The sequence below is a fragment of the Oppia nitens genome, unplaced genomic scaffold (genome assembly GCF_028296485.1).
Source record: "Oppia nitens isolate AA-2021 unplaced genomic scaffold, nextdenovo-longstitch-racon4-pilon3 scaffold4_pilon_pilon_pilon, whole genome shotgun sequence".
Lineage (NCBI taxonomy): Eukaryota > Metazoa > Arthropoda > Arachnida > Sarcoptiformes > Oppiidae > Oppia > Oppia nitens.
The window spans coordinates 6,282,331-6,303,722 of NW_026533232.1; the positions used below are offsets into that span (position 1 = coordinate 6,282,331).

Genomic DNA, 21,392 nt, shown 5'->3' on the forward strand with positions numbered 1-21,392 from the left:
ATCTTTATATTTGTTTACATAGGGTTTTATGTGGGAAACATGTTATAAATTTTCTAAATATTTGGCATTGAAATAGAAATAAAAATTAATGAATATTGTCTGTAAAATATAAAATTACTAAAAACAATTGGTTTATTTATTTCACTGATGACACAAACAGTAGCTGTTTTTATACATATTATATTGAATTTATGAATTAATGAATATATGTTTATTGAAAACACACACTTATGTGCAGTATATTCAACAAACTTTGTTTCGTATAAGGAATCTGTCTGTATATGTGTCTGTATATGTGTCTGATTGTCGCGTTTAAAAAATCACTTAAAATATTGTGATTCGGATAGATCGTCAAAAAATTGAATAATAGTAATGTCATATTTCTTAAGGAACAAGGTCAAAATAGTCAAAATAGTTAAAGTGGTCAAAATGGCCGACAAATATTTTTTTAAATGTTTAATTAATGAACTTAATAATAATTGTATAAATAAGTGTATGTGTGGGTAAATGTGTAATAGAGTGAATGGGAAATTTGTATAATTAATAAAACAATTACCGTATTTCCTTACTTAATTCCCCTTATAAAGTTCATAAAAATATGAAAAATAACATTTTCATACGAAACTCGTATTGTTTACCACCCTGGTAAATTAAACGAAGTTGTGGGGAAAAGGAAAAATGGGGGAATGGGGAACTGTAATGTATATTTAACAGTAATCTATTAAAATTTAGGTATATTTAGATAACTATTTTAGATACTGTAACAGTATCTAACAATGAATAAAAATTGTATACTTTTACAGTATTTTTACATATTATAAATCGGTAAATAGATAGCATATTCAAAGGGTTCGGAACTATTTGAGACTCTAAATACAAGGGGTGGTAAAACTTGAAAATGTATAAAAACAGGGGGTGGGAAATTAAAATTTAAAGTCACAAAATATATTTTTCTTATGGTAAAAAACTTGCATTATTTACCATGACTAACATACAGTATCTCCATACTGGGAATTAAGCAACATTTAACGGTAGAAATACTTTCTAGAAGTTTGTTCTTGTAATGCTATTTATTATTCTCAATTGGTTTATGTTTTGATAGCCTCTTGATCTCATTAGACAAAAATGCATTAATAAATTATATTTTTTATATTAAATAATGTAAATATTTATATATATATATATATATATCAAAATAAATGCATCAAAATTTATTTTATCAGATTATATCTAAAGAGAGTTATTAATAACATTATTTTTTGTTGTTTTACACAAACTTATAAAATATAATAAATGTTTTAAAATGTTAAATATTAGTTGCATTTATTTTTATTTATTGAATTAAACTATTTAAAAAATATTTGTATAAAAATACAGAATTGAAATGTCTAACAATGTTTATAACTTTTAATTTTATTAGTATTTAAAAATAAATATAAAGCTTCAATGATTAATTTATATTTTTTATCTAAAATATGTTTTTTATTAGAGTTTATATAGTATACTCAACAACAATAAGATTTTAATAAAAAACGCTATTATAAAAAATATTTCACAATAATACATAGAAATGAATACCATTATTGACAATAAAAATTAAGTAATTAAAAACTGTATAACAGTAGTATCATGATTTGACATTAACATTATGATTTGAATTAATGTGATAACTAACAATATAGTTTAAATATTTATGAATAAATACTGTACATAAAATATTACAAACATTATATAAACTTTAAATTAAAAATATATGTATAATATTATTATGTTAAAAGAAAAACAAATTATTAAGTATAACAAATAAGCTTTTTAAACTAATTTTTTCAATATTTTACAGTATTTATACAGTATTATCTAATTTTTAATAAATATAGTAATATGTTTTATGCAAAATGTCATGTAAATTGTAAAAAATTATACATAATTTACAACAGTTTTTTCAAAAATATAATTTTCAAAGAATATGCCGACACAAACAAAAACTAAAATAATACAAAAATATTGAAAAAGCGTTATTTACTTAATTTTAGCAAAAGTTCATTAGAAAGTCAGGACTGTTATGTTATGGGGTTGTTATGCAAAAAAAAAGATTACACAAAATATTTCTCGTTTAAAGTGTACTCTAATCTGATATTTCAAATGCAATGACCTCTCATTTCTTTGTTATTTTCAAATATTAAAACTCCTTATATAACATATAATACAAGCATTTATATAATTTATAAATGATTGCATGAAAAACTCAATAACTGAATGTTAACATCACTTGATGTGAAGTGAAATTCAATGATTAATTTCTAATATTTATATCGGAATATGTAGAGTATATATATATATATATAAAGTTTAATATTAATATATGAAAAATATTATGTTTTTAGTAATCATATACAATAGTAAAATCTTTTGATATAGCTTTTATAGTAAACATAAATTTATATAATAATGTATGAATAAATTGAGTATATAATGCGTTAAATTGAAAATAAATGAAAATAGTAATACATTTATATCATTATAGCCCTCAAAGCGGAACAAGTGGTCAATTGACGACTCAAACGACTTTATTTTACTATTCAAACAGTTTTATTGTATTTATATACTGTATAAAAGTGAATAATTATTAAACAATTACTTTCAAAATAAGATACAAATATCCATTTTGCGAATCATAATTTGTAATACAATTAATAATAACAATAAATATATACAATTGTATTATTTCTATTTTGTTTATGATTTTCAATATATTAAAAATATTTTTTATAGCTATACTGTAACTAAATTGCTATACAGTATATTTATCTACTCTATTTAAAATACATTATCAAATATTTATAATTGAGATATAAGACAAAAGTAAAGATATTTATATAAATGATCAATTGTGGAGCCACTCATACCCACTATATTTTGGATATACAATTTGAATATATAATAAAAGTTAAAATGGTTTTTAAACATAATTTTGTCATTGTTAACTATAACCCCAAAAATTGCTGGTTTGTTATATAATAACTTTCAAAATAATTACTTTTTGTGAATTTTTATTATGTATTTCTATATTATAAATGATATACAACATAATAATAATGTTTGACCAGAAAAATATTTCGTGGAAACAGTCATCAGGAGTCGTGATTTGCAATTATTGACGGACCGGTGGGTCGTATAATATGTTAAAGACTAAAACAAAACACCACTCATTTACATAACAGTCGTTCAACTTTTCAATGTATAGAAACAAAAATTTTAAGAAAGAAAATATATATATATATTTTATAAACTATAAGTCAAGTAATTATTATATGAGCAGTTATGGGTAAACTTTTAGTTAATTATAAACTGGTAAAATAGTACACAAAATTAATTGATAATTACATAAAAGTGATGTAGAAATAAAGTTTTTATTTTATCATATAAATAATATTAAATAATATATTGAAAAATAAAACATGCATAAAAATAGTTCTAATAAATAAAATCTCTTAATTAAAGTAAAAATGATATTTTTACAATTAAATTATTAAATTAATTATTTAAAATCAAACAACATATAAAAATAAATATTTGTATAAAATTAATAACAGTATTTTATTTCAGTATTTCACATGTGTTTTATGCAAAATATTATATAATTTGTTTTATTTATTCAAGAATATAAAAGTGGAGATAAATAGTACAGTATATATATATATATATATATATATATATATTATCAGGGTTAAGTAAGGTATTGGATTTTAGGGGGTATAGGGTGGGTGTACATTTTTAGTGCATTTATAAACGACAATTTTTTCAAAATTTAAAATTCAAAGGAAAGATCCTTAAATTCCTAAATATTCCCATGTAAGGAAATTTCCAGGTAATTAGAAAATGTATAAATTCACTAATTTTCTGGAATGTTTTTTTAAATTATTAAAATCTATTAAATTTTGACGAAACTTTAAAAAATAAGAAATAATTCTTTATTTAAAATGTAAAATTTAAAAATAATTAATAAAAATATTAATGTTTACAATATAAATTGTTTAATATACATGTATAAATGTATGAAATAAATTATGTTTATATTAATAATTTTTTGTGTAGTTGTAAATTAGTTAGGGTAGTTGTGTTTTAAACTTATTGCTACACTACCGGTACATAATTGTTTAAAACTATTTACAGTATAATAATTATGCACAAGTCTACTGTATTTGTAAATAAATTAGTGATAATATTAATTACCATTATCTATATTTAAAAATATGATTATAATAATTGCTGAATATTTTTTATCAATTAATTTTCTGTGATTTTACCTGTTATTATATAATTAAAATAAATTGAGTTTATTTTCAATTTTTTATATTATGATGTAACTCATTAGTGATGAGTACTGCATAGTATAACTAAATAATATAATAATAATTTATTATTAAATTCACATTACTTTATATTTTATTAAGACATTCAATAATTATTTATTAATGTTTATTATAGAGAAAATGACATCTTTGATGAAAATACAAGAGACAAATGTAAATCAATACAACCAATAATATTATATACAATACATAGCATTAGACAATTGAATATTACAGATACTAGGGTTAGGGTTTGTAATGATTGCCTGCTGACTCAATTTATTAATTTGAAATTTATTTTTCAATATTTCAATGAAGTTTTATTCAAAATATTTAAGTTTTGGTACTATTTATTGTAATAATATAAATTATATTTTCCCTCCTAACGAGTTAGTGAACCAAAATAAAGTATTTTCCATATTTTCAGGAAAAATTAGAGGGATTATATTAGGGAACTTTCCTCATTACAAACTCAAACCCTAATAGATACTGTACATAAAAATTTTGCCAAAACTTTCATTTTTGCACAATATTATAATCTAGTCTTTAATATCATCTAATGTTTATTAATGACATAATTTTGTTTACTTTTAATTTTATTCATATTTTATTCATATTACTATTCAATCTAATTATAACACTTTGCATTTTGGTTAAATGACTACAGTGTGTTACAATATATGATTATATTTTATAATCAATTTTTTAATAATTTAAATATAATTTAATATAGAAATAAAACAATAAAAATGTAAATGTATGGTAAAATAATGTATAAAGTTTAGTATTGTACTTGAAATTAATATTCCTGTATCTATTAAAATGTGAGTAAATAATTATTGTAAAAAACATGATTTTATACTTTTGATACTTTTACTGAATTTGATTAAATATTATTTAGCATTTTGTATAATTATTATACAATTATTGTAATTAATAGATTACAACACTATTTAATAGAGTCTTAATTCTGTATTTGTCTATTAATTAAAAATTTTCTACACTTATAATACTAGAGTCAATCAATATTAGAAAACTGTGAGTTTTAATTATCAGAGCAATTTCAGGTCAAGTTCTAACTATTGTTTTATATAATAAATAATTTAATTTTAATACAGTATACGATATTCATTATGAAATAAATTAATTAATAAAATTACAAAATAATTACAAACCAGTTAAGAATGCTAGAAAGCATTTTCAGAAAAAAACTTGAATATCATTTAAAATCATTAGTTTGTATAATTATAGCGGCTATATAGTATAATACATATAATATTATAATGTCAAAATATACTCAACTTTAGTCATCTAGAGGATCAAATGACTCAGTATGACAAAATATGCTTGACTATAGTTATGTGAGGTATCAAATGATTCAGTATGCCAAAATAAACTCAACTATAGTCATGTAGGGTATCAAATGACTCAGTATGACAAAATAAACAACTATAGTGATACTTTTAAAATAATAAAATTAATTTTGATCATTATAAATTATTTTTCATGCTCTATACAATTCTAAACGTTAAAAATTACCTAATTTTTTTTAATATTTTTGCAGCCATCTTTTGAAAAAATAAATAATAATGCTCATTTATTATATATTATTTTTGATACTCTATATAATTCTAAACGTTAAAATTTTCACCTAAATTTTTTACTTTGACCGCCATTTTCTCTATGTTCCCGAAGATATATCAAAATTTTGATGCATACTTATTCAAATCTATACTTAAAAAAATTTTCTTAAATTTTTTTACTTTGGCCGCCATTTTCTCTATATACCCGAAGAGATATCATAATTTTAATGCAACTTTTCAATACATTATTAGTAGTCCTCTAACCGAATCTGAAGTCAGAATTTCAAAATTCGCAAAAAATATGCTACAGACACACACACAGACACACACACAGACACACACACAGACACACACACAGACACACACACAGACACACACACAGACACACACACAGACACACACACAGACACACACACAGACACACACACAGACACACACACAGACACACACACAGACACACACACAGACACACACACAGACACACACACAGACACACACACAGACACACACACAGACACACACACAGACACACACACAGACACACACACAGACACACACACAGACACACACACAGACACACACACAGACACACACACAGACACACACACAGACACACACAAAAAGCCATTATAGATTTCAGTAAACAAAACTTTTCAAGTTTTTTTTTGAAAATATTTCTTATATATGAATTTAAACTTTAAAAACTTACAATTTATCAAATTAAATCTAAATACTTATTTTTCACATATATTTACAGTATATTTAACTATATTGTAAACGAGTAGATAATTAAGTATTAATTAAATCATTAATTTACTATTATTAGTATCTCTCGAATAATTTATACGAAAACATGTATTTTTAAAATAATTAGATGTAATATTTAAAAAATAAATAAATTTACTAATAGTTATTGTTTAAAAATTTATTTAATTATTAAATACTAATTAATACTAAGTTTAATAAAATGAAATACAAAGGAGTGGTGACATCTGTTCCTTAAGAACTTATAACAGGTTTTCGATAACAGGTTTTAGTTTAAATTAGTGATGCATTAGTTAACCAATAAAAAAGTTGAAATTATATAAAAATCATTATTAAGCAAAAAAGCCCTTAGGGTTTATATATCAGCCATGAAATTAATATACCCTGAAGTCTATGCAATGATAATACTATTAATCAGAAAACATGAATTCCTTATTTAAAGGTATTAAACAAAAATTCATTAAACAATTTATAATTTTTTGATAATATTCACAAATCTTTTATAATTATTTTATATTAGCAAATAATCAATGTTTGAAGCAATCAATAGAAATATTGTGGAAAACTAATCAATCATTAATAAAACGGAATAATTGGTCGACGACTAAGACTATTATTAATAATGAATTGGAAAATATAAGAAATTCTGGAGTTTGGAAGTCTGAACGGGTCATCACTTCCAAACAGGACTCGCATATCAATGTCGATGGAAAGACTCAACAAGTTATCAATTTTTGTGCCAACAATTACCTCGGATTATCAGTTAGTCAATGAAATGTCAATAATAAACATAATATTTAAATTTGTGATTATATAATATAAGAGTCATCCGGAAGTTATTAAAGCCGCTAAAGAAGCTCTCGATAAATACGGTTCGGGTTTGAGTTCTGTAAGATTTATTTGCGGCACTCAAGACATACACAAACAACTTGAATCCAAAATCGCCGCTTTTCATGGCAGAGAAGATGCTATTCTATACGCCAGTTGTTTTGATGCAAACGCTGGACTTTTTGAAGCACTTCTTAGTGCCGAAGATGCCATCATTTCGGATGAATTAAATCACGCGTCAATTATTGATGGCATTCGTCTGTCAAAAGCTCAGAGATTTCGATACAAACACCGAAATATGGATGACTTGGAAAATATATTAAAAAATAGTCAATCGTTTAGAATTAGACTCATTGCAACTGATGGTGTCTTCAGTATGGATGGAAATGTGTCTCCACTCGACCACATCTGTCGTTTAGCCAAACAATATGACGCTATAGTGTTTGTAGACGAAGCCCATTGCACCGGCTTTTTCGGTAAGACAGGTCGTGGAAGTGAACAATATTTCAATATTCAAGGAAAAGTAGATATAATAAACTCAACGCTGGGTAAAGCATTGGGAGGCGCCGCTGGAGGCTATACTACGGGGAGTAAAGAACTTATTGATTTGTTACGACAGCGATCGCGGCCTTATTTGTTTTCAAATTCATTGCCGCCACCCGTAGTGGCCGCCGCCTCAAAGGTGTTTGATTTGTTGACTCAAAGCTCGGCGTTGACTGAAATTGTCGAAAGAAACACATTTGCCTTCAGAAGTGAAATGAAAAGTTTTGGATTCAATATTTTGGTAATAATGACTATAATTTTGAATTATTATAAAATTATTAAAAATTATTAATATTTCATTCTTAAGGGAGACAATCATCCCATTTGTCCAGTTTTTATCGGTGATGCCCGACTCGCATCAACTTTTGCAGACCTAATGCTCGGTAATTACAATTAATTTTATTTTTTAAAACTGAATTTAAATAAAGAATACTATTGTGTTTCAAGAAAATGGTATTTATGTCATTGGATTCAGTTATCCAGTGGTTCCTAAAGGAAAGGCAAGAATTCGGGTTCAGATATCAGCCGCACATTCGGATAAAGACATCAAACAGACAGTCGAAGCCTTCGTCAAAGTCGGCAGAAAATTAAATGTAATTCAATAATACAATCAATCAATACTTTACAATCTATATATCCAATTAATTATATTACAACTTATATAATAGATATATCATATTAATAGTGTGTACATAACTATAATTATATCACAAATTATGAATATATTGTCAATACATTTATTAATGTTATTAAATAACCTTTAAAATAGTTGACATTTAGTTTACCAAATTAATTAATTGATTGAAAGTTATGATCGCAAACGTGAGTTTAAATTTTAAAAATTTTATTCAACTTAATTTGTAATATAAAAATATAATATAAAAACGTTTTATCAAATTAGTCAATAAACAAATCAATATAAAAAAATTAATTAATTAATTAAGAGATTACCTAATAATAGATGAAAATAAATTACAAAATCATTTTTGTTTGATTTAAAATTAAAATTAATTACTAAATTTAATACTAATTATAATTAATTGGAAAAATAAACTAAAATTAGTTAAACCTAATAATCATATCGTTATTGGCTTTTCTTTGGTGACTCTTTGGCGGCACTCTTGCCTTCCTTACTGTTTGACCACCACTTTCTAAGATCACCGAAACGTCTGTTAACCCATTCTTCGTGGTCTTTGTTTGACCATCGGGTGCCATACGAGTCGTGTTTGACAGACGTCTTGGTGGAAGTCATGCCGTCTAAGATTGAATGCATTGAAGACATATTTTTGACAGACATATGCCAACCAAATACTTGCGGATATCTCTTAAGCAAAGTATTAATACGAAGTGACATAATTGTTGATAACTATGTGATATAATATATTTGTCAAACGTATGGATCAGTTGTCTTGAGGTATATATTGAACACACAATTGACTAATAATACTAAAGTAATGGAAATGTTATATCAAATGTCAAACATTCAAACTTTCCATTGATTATTGAAATGTCATTCAATACACACTTGAATTAAGTTATAAATAAATGTTAAATAAAAAACCCTTTCTATGACTAAAACATTAGAAATAAATAGTATTTTGTGTTTTCATATAATCTCTAATTTATGTTATTATATATTTGTATGTGTTATCAACACGTGGCGATAATTCAATGTAATAAAGAGCGCATGCGTTAGATATTAGTTGGCAATCGATTAAAGCATTGAATGATTAAATAATTTGAAGCATTGCTTACATTTGATTCATATATTATATGATATATTGTTTTGAATGACATTTGAAGACTAATAATGAATAACTCATTTGAGTCGATATCCATTCTCGAGAAGAAATTATCACAACTGGAGGATAGATATCAACAGTTAGTGACAAACGAGTCATCACATACTCAATCCAAAGACATGGACTCAATCCGTTAGTTTGAATATATTTATTTAACATATGTTTTACATGTTTTATCCAAACTTTTATCCAAACATTAGCCGAATTGGCAGAACTAAGGACTGAAAACACGAAACTAAAGTATAGGATAACTATTCTAAAGAAATGTATTTCTCATGAAAAACAATTGCAAACAAACGGTTTGTTTGAATCACTTTATTTGATACCAAATATTTTAAAAGTATTTCATTTATTAACTTTAGTTGACTGTAATAAACAATTGAATTCAAGTGCACCACAATCTGCTGTCATCGCAAGCATGTCTCAAACAGATGCCATGAATAGTGTATTGCAATCAATTAAAGAGCTGTTTCGAGTGGCCATTCAAACAGCTTTTCCGAAACTAACTAATCCGCCACTTTTGGTCACTCGTTCAGATCACGCCGATTATCAGTGTAACAGTGCCTTACAGTTAAGCAAATATATTGACGACAAAAAGATGAATCCCCGAGATGTGGCCAATGCGTTGATAACACATTTGCCGTCTAATCCAATTATCGGTAACTTAATGGTTGCCGGACCCGGATTTATCAACATTACTCTTAACAAAGAGTTTGTTTCAAAATCCATTCTTAATATTGTTATCAAAAAAGTTAAAGTTAGGCCTTTAGAATGCAATCCAAATGAGAATCGAGTTGTTGTTGATTATTCTTCACCTAATATCGCCAAAGAGATGCACGTCGGACATCTTCGGTCTACAATTATCGGCGATGCCGTGTCTAGAGTTCTCGAGTTTATCGGTAAAGATGTGCTCCGAATCAATCACGTCGGCGATTGGGGCACTCAGTTTGGTATGCTTTTAGCACATCTTATTGAAAAATATCCCGACTATAAATCAAGTCCGCCACCGATTGCCGATTTGCAAGCTTTTTATAAGGAAGCGAAGAAACGTTTCGATGAAGATCCAGAATTCAAAGCACGAGCTTATAACACAACAGTTAGGTTACAGTCAAAAGAAGCTGAAATGATAACTGCGTGGACACAGATTTGCGAAATATCGCGTAAAGAGTTTCGAGAAATTTACAAAATACTTGATGTCAGTCCTCATCTTCAAGAGAGAGGAGAATCATACTATCACGAGATGATGATTGATGTCGTCAAAGAATTGGATCAAAAGGGATTACTAAAGGAAGAAGAAGGCAGTAAAGTAATGTTTTCTACTGATCCATCGGCACCTCCTTTAAGAATAGTTAAATCTGATGGAGGATTCACTTATGATACATCAGATATGGCAACTCTTAGGCAAAGAATTTTTGACGAGAAAGCCTCGCGAATTATATATTGTGTTGACGCCGGACAGAGTCAACACTTTCAATTGATATTCAATTGTGCGGCAATTGCCGACTATTTTGATCCAAATAAAATCAGATGCGATCACTTGTCCTTTGGTGTCGTTCTTGGTTTGTATTGATTCGTTTGTTTTATTTATTTAATTGGCGCTAATTTATGTATTGTTCGTTAGGTGAAGATAAGAAAAAGTTTAAAACCCGATCGGGTGATACCGTGAGACTAAAGGATTTAATAGATGAAGGACTAGAAAGAGCTTTAAATAAACTTAAAGAAAAAGAAAGGCATAAAGTTTTAACTCCACAAGAGTTAAAGGCAGCTCAAGAAGCGATAGCCATTGGATGCATTAAATACGCTGATTTAAGTCACGACCGAAATCATGAGTATGTGTTTAGCTTTGACCGAATGCTCGACGATAGGGGCAATACAGCCGTCTATTTGTTATATGCATTAACAAGAATCCGATCCATTATAAGAAATGCAAATCTCAATGAAAGCATTCAAGAGTTGGCCCAAAAAGAGACGACTTTGAATTTAGACCATCAGAGAGAATATAAATTAGCAAAATTCATACTTAGATTCGCTGAAGTGATTCTTCAAATCTCGGATGACCTCTATTTGCATACTCTTTGCAATTATTTATTTGAATTATCGGTCGTCTTCAGTGAGTTTTATGATCAGTGCTATTGCATTGAGAAGACAGTGGAAGATGGCGTTGAAAAAACTAGAGTTAATATAAACCGTATTATCCTTTGCGAGGCCACCGCACGAGTCATCGAAACAGGTCTTTCATTACTCGGAATTAAATCAGTCGACAAAATGTGAATTAATTAATGTTTTAATACCTTTTTATCATTTATTATACAATAAAACTTATTGTGAATAAAGTTATTTACAATTAAACTAATTTAATGAAATGAAATCGCATTTAATATAATCAGTGATTAGTTTAATCCCAAATACTTTTAGCTTTGGCTGCCTTTCGTTTGTTTCGTTTCTTTTGATTTTTGGTTAGCTTTAGATTCATTACTTTGTTGTCATCCGATTGTTTTGTGGTGTTATTGTCATTAATATCGTAATCAGTATTGTTATCATTACTCCATTCATCTTCAGTAATCTCTTGAGAATTGTGTGCACTGATTGATCCAAATTGTTGATTATTTAATTGATTTGGTTTATCATCAAAGATAACACCAGTAGCTGTATATCCCTTCCATTGGTTGTCGTAAATCTCTTGATCTCTCATATGTTGTCTTCCGTCGGGACACGACTTGATATGTGCAGCGAAGTCATGTCTATCCATACGATGTGATACATTGTATATACAGACGGAGTAGTTGTTGAGATTGACTTTCTTCTCGCATTCAATCGTATGTTTGATGATATTTCTTGTGGCGATCTTGTGGTTGACATTAAATGGACATACAGTCCATTCATCCTTAAATCGAGTAAATGTTGCCATCAATGACTTGAAAATGGATCAAATCATCAAATGACTTAACAATGGATCAGATCATCAAACGACTTGACAATTGATCAGATCATCAAATGACTTAATAATGGATCAGATCATCAAACGACTTGAATTAGTATCTAATCAACAAATCAACGGATATTTGATGACAATTATTGTGTCAAACGTTGCATCACTTGATATGCGTTCACATTATGGACACAAATAACGAATTGAATAATATCTTGAATTTGTGAACAAATGTGTTAACAATTTGTTTGATGTTTAAGACATAATTGATGGACACAGACATTGTTGGTACACAAGACTCGTGCGGAAACAAGACATCAGAATTAAGATCCAAATGATGTCTACATTTGGTTTGCGTTCAATATCTTCATTCAGACCATTAATTAATAGGACATCAAATTTACTGTTAAGAAGGCATATATTAAGTCAATGCAAACGTCTTAAGAGTGGTTCCCACACGTGTCAGCTTAACGGCGACCAAATCAGTCAAACATTATTATCACATCCTCTAACAGGTTTAACAATTAGACAATTAATTCGTTTGAAGAAATATTGTTAACAGAATTGAATTAATAGGTTTTCCGAAGACGACATTTGCCACAATCACTAATGAAGACAATGAGACGAAAGTGACGACATTGGGAAACGGCTTTCGCGTGGCCTCACAGAATAAATTCGGTCAGTTCTGTACCGTCGGTATAGTCATAGATTCAGGTTCTCGTTATGAGGTCTCGCATATGTCAGGTATTTCCCATTTCTTGGAGAAATTAGCCTTCAATTCAACGGCTGATCTTAAAAATAAAGATCAAGTTATGAGAAATTTAGAAAAATTTGGCGGTATTTGCGACTGTCAATCATCCAGAGATACACTGATCTACGCCACGTCTATTGACTCGCGAGGACTTGAATTTGTTATTCATTTGTTGTCTGAAGTTGTCTTAAGACCTCAAATTACTGACGAAGAGATTGCATTAGCAAAACAAATGATTGAATTTGAATTAGAGGACTTGGATATGAAGCCCGATCCCGAACCTATACTTTTTGAACTCATTCATTCTGCCGCATACAGAGGCAATACATTAGGATTACCAAAATTTTGTAACAAAGAGTCGCTACCACTCATTGATCGAAAAGTTTTATTTGATTACATTAAGACATATCACATACCATCTCGAATGGTGTTAGCAGGTGTTGGCATTGAACATGAAAAACTGGTCGAATTGGCCGAAAAGTATTTTGTTGACATTAAGCCTATTTGGACACAAGACTCAACTCTTGTATCTAATAAGATCTATAATATTGATGAATCTATTTCTCAATATACGGGTGGACTCGTTTCAGTTGAGAAGGATTTATCAAATGTTAGTTTAGGTCCGACACCGATACCAGAATTGGTTCACTTTGTATTAGGTTTTGAAAGTTTTAGTCATCAGGACGAAGAAGATTTTATACCAGTTTGTGTACTTAATATGCTTATGGGTGGCGGCGGGTCATTCTCAGCGGGCGGTCCGGGCAAAGGCATGTACACTCGTTTGTATACAAATGTCTTAAATAAACACCATTGGATGTATTCGGCCACCGCTTATAATCACGCCTACAACGATTCGGGACTTTTTTGCATCCATGCGTCAGCCAATCCACAGCAACTTCGGGAAATGATAAATGTGATTATCGGTGAAACCATTAATATGACCCGAGGCACGAATCCCGTGGAACTCGATAGAGCCAAATCTCAAATCAAAGCCATGCTTTTAATGAATCTGGAAATGAGACCCGTTATGTTTGAAGACATTGCACGCCAAGTGTTAGCCGCCGGCAATCGAAAGACTGCCCAATATTTTATCGATCAAATCGATAGAATTACTGATGAAGACATCAGAAGAGTTGCAACAAAGATGTTACGAAGTCGAGTATCAGTTGCCGCCTTAGGTAATGTTAAACAATTGCCATCACTTGAAGACATCGAGACTGCACTCAATAGTAAAGACGGACGAATACCTCAGAGGTTTACTCTTTTTAGGTAATAATTGATTGACTAATTGATTGATTTTAGATTAGTATAACATAAACAAAACCTTTGGGTTGTGTTCTTCATATTTTATTCAACAAACAATAAAATCTTTTAAATAATATTTATCATAGTTTTTATTAAAATTAATTTCGATTAATACTTGTTTTTTGTAATTTCTTAATTTATAATCTATTAAATTTAAATACAAATATTAGTCCAATTCTTTTATTTTTATATTAACTTTTTTGAATTTTAATTATGAAATATTGTTTATCAATAATATTGACTAAAAATTGTTATTTACAGTATGTCTTCGTTCAGCAAAATTAAAAGTCTATTTGTTTAGCGATTAAGTAAATCTTAAGAAATTTAATGAATTAAAGTCTATTAAATGCTATTTAATTTAATATGAAATGAATTATTACTGCATTTGAAAGCCATGTCCTCATTCATCCCAATTGTTTGAATCATTAGATTTTAAATGAAAGATAAGTATTATTGAGAATATAATGAATATTATTCAAAAGTATTAATTCATATTTTTATTTATAATAATTGTAAGTCAAGTAAATAAATGGAATTATAATAATTATATGTTAAGCATTTTATTTTTATTTTACAATACATAAAATGGTTTATAAAAAACACAACTTTACAAATTGTGAAAACATAAAAAACTTTGTGAAAATAATTTTAACTATAATTTTATTGACCTTAAAGTGATACTCAACTAAATGTGTTGAAAAAAAGTTATTGATTTTTGGAAATTTGTTTTCATAACAACAACTTTTTTAAATCAAACTGAAACACTTTTTTTCTTATTTCTATCATTTTGTTGGTTTGTTGTGTTAGTTATTAAGTTGAGACTACAAACAGTATTGTGTAAAGAATGGGCGGTCGATACCGAATAGACTAGAAATAGGAGAAGCAATATAGCATAACAATGATATAGAAATGATTAACCGGTACTTAATAGTACCTCTTATTGTATATGACTTTAGTTGACTTCTATATCTATAGAGTCAATGAAATAACATTTTTTTTATATATATGTATATTAATAGTATTATTTAATTTTTTATAAATAAATCTCTAAAACAATACTATAATATATAAGATATGTTGGTTATGGGGTCAGTTATTTTCGGACTTTTTTTGTTCACAAGTGTTAGATAATTATTATCGATTTGACACAACTTTTGTTTTATTGCTTATCATTTGTATCGACAAACATGTTGTGATGGTCTCGTGTGTGGACACAACTGTATTTATAATTAAGACATTGTTTCACACAATTCTTATATATCTGTTCTTTGCTTTTGGTCCCATCCTTCTGGACATTGAGCCAACAAAATATAAGTCAGTTCCACACCTTTACTATATTTTAAATGGTTTTAATATACGTTTTATACAAATTGATAGTTTAACACTACCGCAAACATTTGACGGTCCTCTCACTGCTAATAACAAGCTTTCACAGGCGGATCACTTGTTTGTCAATGAAATTATAGGTCCCGAGTCGTTGGCCGTATGGAAAGGTATGTTATTATAAACTATAGATTGCAATCTTATAATATGCTTCATAAAACATTACATATTGATTGTTACAAAGATAACAGATATATTCAGATAATAGACAAAAAATATTCTCTTATTTTGTATTATTTTAAGTTTTAAAAAACAATTTAAATAGTTTTTAAGCATAACTATGAAATAAAGTTGACTTAAATCAACAAAACAGGTGATGTATATACTGGTGTATCCGACGGCCGTATAATTCGTATTCGTAAAGATCACTACAAAACTATCGCACAATTTGGTGATCCACTGAAATGTGTGAATCCATGGGAAATGGAGAGATGTGGTCGACCACTCGGTTATTACTTTATTGTTTAATTTTAAAATGCAATTATTAAATGATATGTGTCTTACTATTAAAGGTATGAGATTTGATTCAAAGGGGCTTTTATATGTTGCCGATGCTTACTATGGCATTCATACGGTAAATGTTACGTCAGGTAAAGTGAAACGGATATTGACATCTAAAAGACCTATAGATAATATAAGACCACTATTTGTGGACGACCTGGTCATCAGTGAAGAGGAACAGGCGATCTACTTCACTGATGCCAGTAATAAATGGGATCTCAAAAATGGTAATTATTTATATGATATAAATATTGTATTGATTTAATTGTTGTATTCCAACTTTGCCTCTTATTTTTTAATATACTATTTTTGAATTACCAGTAATTTATATACTGTATAATCTTTAGTATTATTGAATAAAATGATCATTAAAATGAGTATAATATCAATTAAGATATAATAGTAATAAAAATCATCCATGTAAAAATTCAAATAACTTTCAAACGGTTAGATGAGTTTCCAATGTTTTAATTCCGTAAATACAATATAAATATTAAAATTTTTGGAAAATTAATTTTAAAATAAACAATATTTATTTCTGATTTATATGAATTAATCCAATATTTTTAAAGATTTGTACACATATTTATAAATCACACAACAAACAATTTATAATATACGATTGTAAATTAATGTTTTATTCAGTATTTTAAAAAATAATAGATTTGAAATAAAATTAGGTAAAATTATGCAAAAATAAACTATTACTTAGAAAATTGTTTCATTGAAATACATTGAAAATATATTAAGTATAAAATGTATCATTAGATTGTTTTTTTTTTTTTGGAGAATTAAGATATATTTAATTGATTGGAGAGATATATATAAATGTTGATCTTTTTTGGATATTTTATAATTTTTATAGTTTTTTATACGGTTGGCGAACACGATGAGACCGGAAGAGTAATCAGATTTGATTTAAAGTCTAAGAATTCAACTGTTATTATGAAATCATTGGGGTTTCCAAATGGTATTGAATTGAGTGACGACAGGACAACCCTTTATGTCTGTGAGTTTAATAACAGAAGAATTATGAAACACTTTGTGGACGGAGACAGAAGGGGACAAACAGATGTCTTTGCTCTTAATCTTCCCGGAGAACCAGATAAGTCAGTGATATGTTTGACATACAGTAATTATTGATGATTTTATCCTTTTATAAATCATTAAATTGATTATTATATTTAAAAAAAGTATACGACGAAGCAGTGATCCTTTTCGTGAGACCTATTGGGTTGCACTTGCAATGGGAAGAAATGAGAAGAACCCTTCCTTTGCAATGGATATGTTGAGCAATTGGCCGAAAACACGTAAAGCATTGCTTAGAGTCATGCATACCGTGGGGACAGTTGTTGAATACTTTGGTAAATTGATTTATTTTCGACCTTTGATTGAATTGGGATTTAAGACAAAAAGCGGTTCAATTATATTTCATACAATCACTAATTATGGAATGGCTGTTGAGTTGGATACCGACGGAAATATCATACAATCTTTACACTCACCCGATGGCAGAACAACACTTTTGTCAGAAGTCAGGGAAGTGGTTGTTGGCGATCAAAAGGTGTTGTATTTGGGATCGTATGGTAACAACTATATCGGAAAAGTTAGTTTAGGACAACTGACAAAAATCAATCGCCCGCTTCTGACACACGAAAAGAAAAAATTTATTGATTTGCAAAAGAAAAATTTTGCTAAAAGATCGACTGATCCTAAACCTTATAAACCATACAAAGCATTTGATCTGCAAAATCCTGATTTTGGTCAACACCAGCAACAGCAACAACAATACGACCAATCAGACTATCGATTTGATCCCGATTTCCAAAAGGCTATGAAAATGCGTCAAATGTCTAAAAATAAATCAAAATCTAAGGTTAAATCTAAATCTAAATCTAAGACTAAAGCTAAAGCTAACTCTAAGACTAAATCTACATCTAAATCAAAAACTACAAAAACTATTACTAAATCAAAAACATAAACTAAATAAAACAATTACCGGTAATAATAATAATTTGTTATATAAAGACATTTATATCTATTAAATATTATTGAATAAATTAACTTCAATTTTATTATTAAATAATTATTAATTCTACAGTACAGATAAGTTAATATCAAATTATTAAATATTTTATAAAATATATTGATTTTAATGCACTTAAAAGATAATTAGAAATTATCAATATTTAAATTAAAATTTCCAGTATTGAATGTTAGCACTTAAAATTTATATCAAAATTTAAATATTTAAATATTATTGATTATTTTTTTAAACGATCACGTGTACTGTATTACTTTGCAAATAACATTATGAACATTAAATTTGTTTTAAATTAAAACTTAATGCTTAATAATTTGTAATTTTATAATTGATTATAATTGATAATAGTTGCTATAATTAATTAGGAAAAGTTGAGAAAAATTAAAAGTAAGTTGTTTGACAACAAATAATAAATTGTAATTTAGATATACAATAGTTATATTTATTAATAATTATTTTATCAAATTATTAATATTTATACTAATGACCGCAAATTGTATAAATGTTTTCAAGGCAATGATGTATAAATACTAAAGATTTATTTCATTAAATTTTAGACAATTAATGTAATTATTAAATATTACATTTATATCTTATCGTTTGTATCGTATATTTTTCCTTAAAAATTAATTATTAAAAACATTTACACACTTTAAATATATTGTTAATATCGCTGAATGATTGTCACTATAAACAAGTAGTCTTGACATCACTTTTTATATTTTCATTAATTTTTAATAATATTAAACTTAATAAATTTGAAAATCTAAAAATGTCTTTTCAAATTAAAGATTTGTTTTCAATATTATTTAAAACACTCGTTGATATACTAGTTTTGGCAGTAATTTCAGCTGTAATTTTGGCATTACTTCCATTTAATATCTTTAGCGACTTTCCAATTGATCCAAAGAGTCGTGACGTGAAATTTGCCGATAAATTAGACAATTGGAACAACCATTTGGTAGATAGGGCTCAGCACCTGTTAAATGGTGTGATTGTTGGCCCGGAATCGTTGGCTGAAAAGAATGCTTTCTTATATACAGGTTTGGCTGACGGAAGACTTGTTGAGATCAATAAAGAAACACTAAAAACAAGAGACGTCGCAAACTTTGGATCAATCATTTCTAGTAAGGGTTTGAAAATGTTTTTAAATAATATTATTTATTATAAATATATGAAACTTTGAAAACTAGAAGACAATAAAGGGTCAGATTTTGGTCGAATTCTTGGCGTTCGCTTTCATACCGATGGATACCTTTATGTGTTGGATGTCGTTAACGGATTATTTCGCATAAATGTTACCACAGATCATAAAGAAATAATTGACTTCAAAAATGACAAAATCACCAAATATTACGATGATTTGGTATTTGATCCAAAACTGAATGTGATTTATATATCAGTGATTACAACAAAATGGCCATTGAATCGCATTTTATTTGGTTTACTTGATAGCGACTATACTGGATATATATTTGCATATAATTTTGACACCAAATCAAGTATTATCTTATATAAAGGATTTCAATTTTCAAATGGTCTTCAAATAAGTTCTGATAAAAAGAGTCTTCTTGTGGCTGAATCTAATGGTTATCGTATATTAAAGATCTCATTACAATCCATACATAAATCTATTAAAGAAAATAAATTATTGAAAGACAATGATATTCAAGTATTTGCTGAACTTCCCGGAGAACCCGACAATATAAGACTTGATCCAAATGGTGATGTATTAGTTGGTATGTATTCGGTGCGAACTAATGGTAAACTTTTAAGTGATCATCTGTCCAATTGGCCAATCATTCGTCGGGCAATCGGACGGATAGTTTATGCTCTATACGTTGCCATCGATTTTATTAATAGTAAAACAATTGCAAGTAAAGGATTGGAAGCAATTGCCAATGATTTATATACAGGAAATGTATTTAAAGATTATTTGCCCACAACTGGAGCTGTCATTAAATTGGACGCAAAAAGTGGTCAAATTAAACAAATTTATGGTTCAAATAATTTTAATTGTATTACTGAAGCAATTATTAGCAATGAAGGAGATCTTTATTTTGGATCAGCTATTAATCATTTCTTAGGGAAAATTCTAAAGAAAGATCTATAAATATTTTATACTCTTTTAAATGATTTCACAATTAAATTCAAATAATTTATTTTTTTAATAGACAATAAAATTGAATATTTTTAATTAAATTAATTTCTAACTCAAACTAAAATATAATATTGTATTGTAAAATGTTTTAACATAATATATCTCTACTATAAATGGTTAATATTTGAGATGACAAAGATATTATGCTAATTTAAAATTATTATTCATTGTATTATATATAAAATTTTAAAACTTTTTAAGGAGAAACTTAAATTAATTAGTTTAACTATATATAAATGACAAAAATTATCCTGGTATACATTTTGTGTATTATTAGCATATTATTGTACAGTATATTAGATATACTGGTATAATACAGTATATAAATTTATATTATGAATTAATGCAATATACAAAAATATGCTAATAATACACAAAAAGTATACCAGGATAATTTTTGTCATTTAATTTTTAAGTTAATTTTATAATTAAATATTTAAACTTA

The 21,392-nt window shown here is 27.4% G+C and overlaps 5 protein-coding genes across 5 annotated transcripts; 4 read left to right on the forward strand and 1 right to left on the reverse strand.

Moving 5' to 3' along the window:
• The first annotated feature begins 7,086 nt into the window (after positions 1–7,086).
• LOC128959691 (2-amino-3-ketobutyrate coenzyme A ligase, mitochondrial-like) lies at positions 7,087–8,747 on the forward strand. The gene is made up of 5 exons (XM_054305693.1): positions 7,087–7,142; positions 7,221–7,462; positions 7,524–8,312; positions 8,379–8,454; positions 8,519–8,747. The coding sequence occupies exons 1-5, from the start codon at positions 7,124–7,126 to the stop codon at positions 8,674–8,676; spliced, it is 1,284 nt and encodes a 427-aa protein (XP_054161668.1). The 5' UTR covers positions 7,087–7,123; the 3' UTR covers positions 8,677–8,747.
• Positions 8,748–9,771: 1,024 nt separating this feature from the next.
• LOC128960325 (arginine--tRNA ligase, cytoplasmic-like) lies at positions 9,772–15,159 on the forward strand. Its single transcript, XM_054306397.1, has 7 exons — positions 9,772–10,005; positions 10,074–10,172; positions 10,236–11,432; positions 11,495–12,142; positions 13,063–13,317; positions 13,379–14,822; positions 15,120–15,159. The coding sequence occupies exons 1-7, from the start codon at positions 9,882–9,884 to the stop codon at positions 15,157–15,159; spliced, it is 3,807 nt and encodes a 1,268-aa protein (XP_054162372.1). The 5' UTR covers positions 9,772–9,881.
• On the reverse strand, positions 12,161–13,133 carry LOC128959455 (uncharacterized). Its single transcript, XM_054305411.1, has one exon. It carries the CDS (start codon positions 12,779–12,781, stop codon positions 12,269–12,271), a length of 513 nt encoding a protein of 170 aa, XP_054161386.1. The 5' UTR covers positions 12,782–13,133; the 3' UTR covers positions 12,161–12,268.
• Positions 15,160–16,053: 894 nt separating the features above from the next.
• LOC128960327 (adipocyte plasma membrane-associated protein-like) lies at positions 16,054–18,723 on the forward strand. The gene is made up of 6 exons (XM_054306398.1): positions 16,054–16,172; positions 16,236–16,351; positions 16,555–16,689; positions 16,754–16,969; positions 17,608–17,851; positions 17,937–18,723. Exons 1-6 carry the CDS (start codon positions 16,054–16,056, stop codon positions 18,721–18,723), a joined length of 1,617 nt encoding a protein of 538 aa, XP_054162373.1.
• An 820-nt stretch (positions 18,724–19,543) lies between these two features.
• LOC128960328 (adipocyte plasma membrane-associated protein-like) lies at positions 19,544–20,899 on the forward strand. The gene is made up of 2 exons (XM_054306399.1): positions 19,544–19,913; positions 19,980–20,899. The coding sequence occupies exons 1-2, from the start codon at positions 19,559–19,561 to the stop codon at positions 20,897–20,899; spliced, it is 1,275 nt and encodes a 424-aa protein (XP_054162374.1). The 5' UTR covers positions 19,544–19,558.
• Positions 20,900–21,392: the final 493 nt, after the last annotated feature.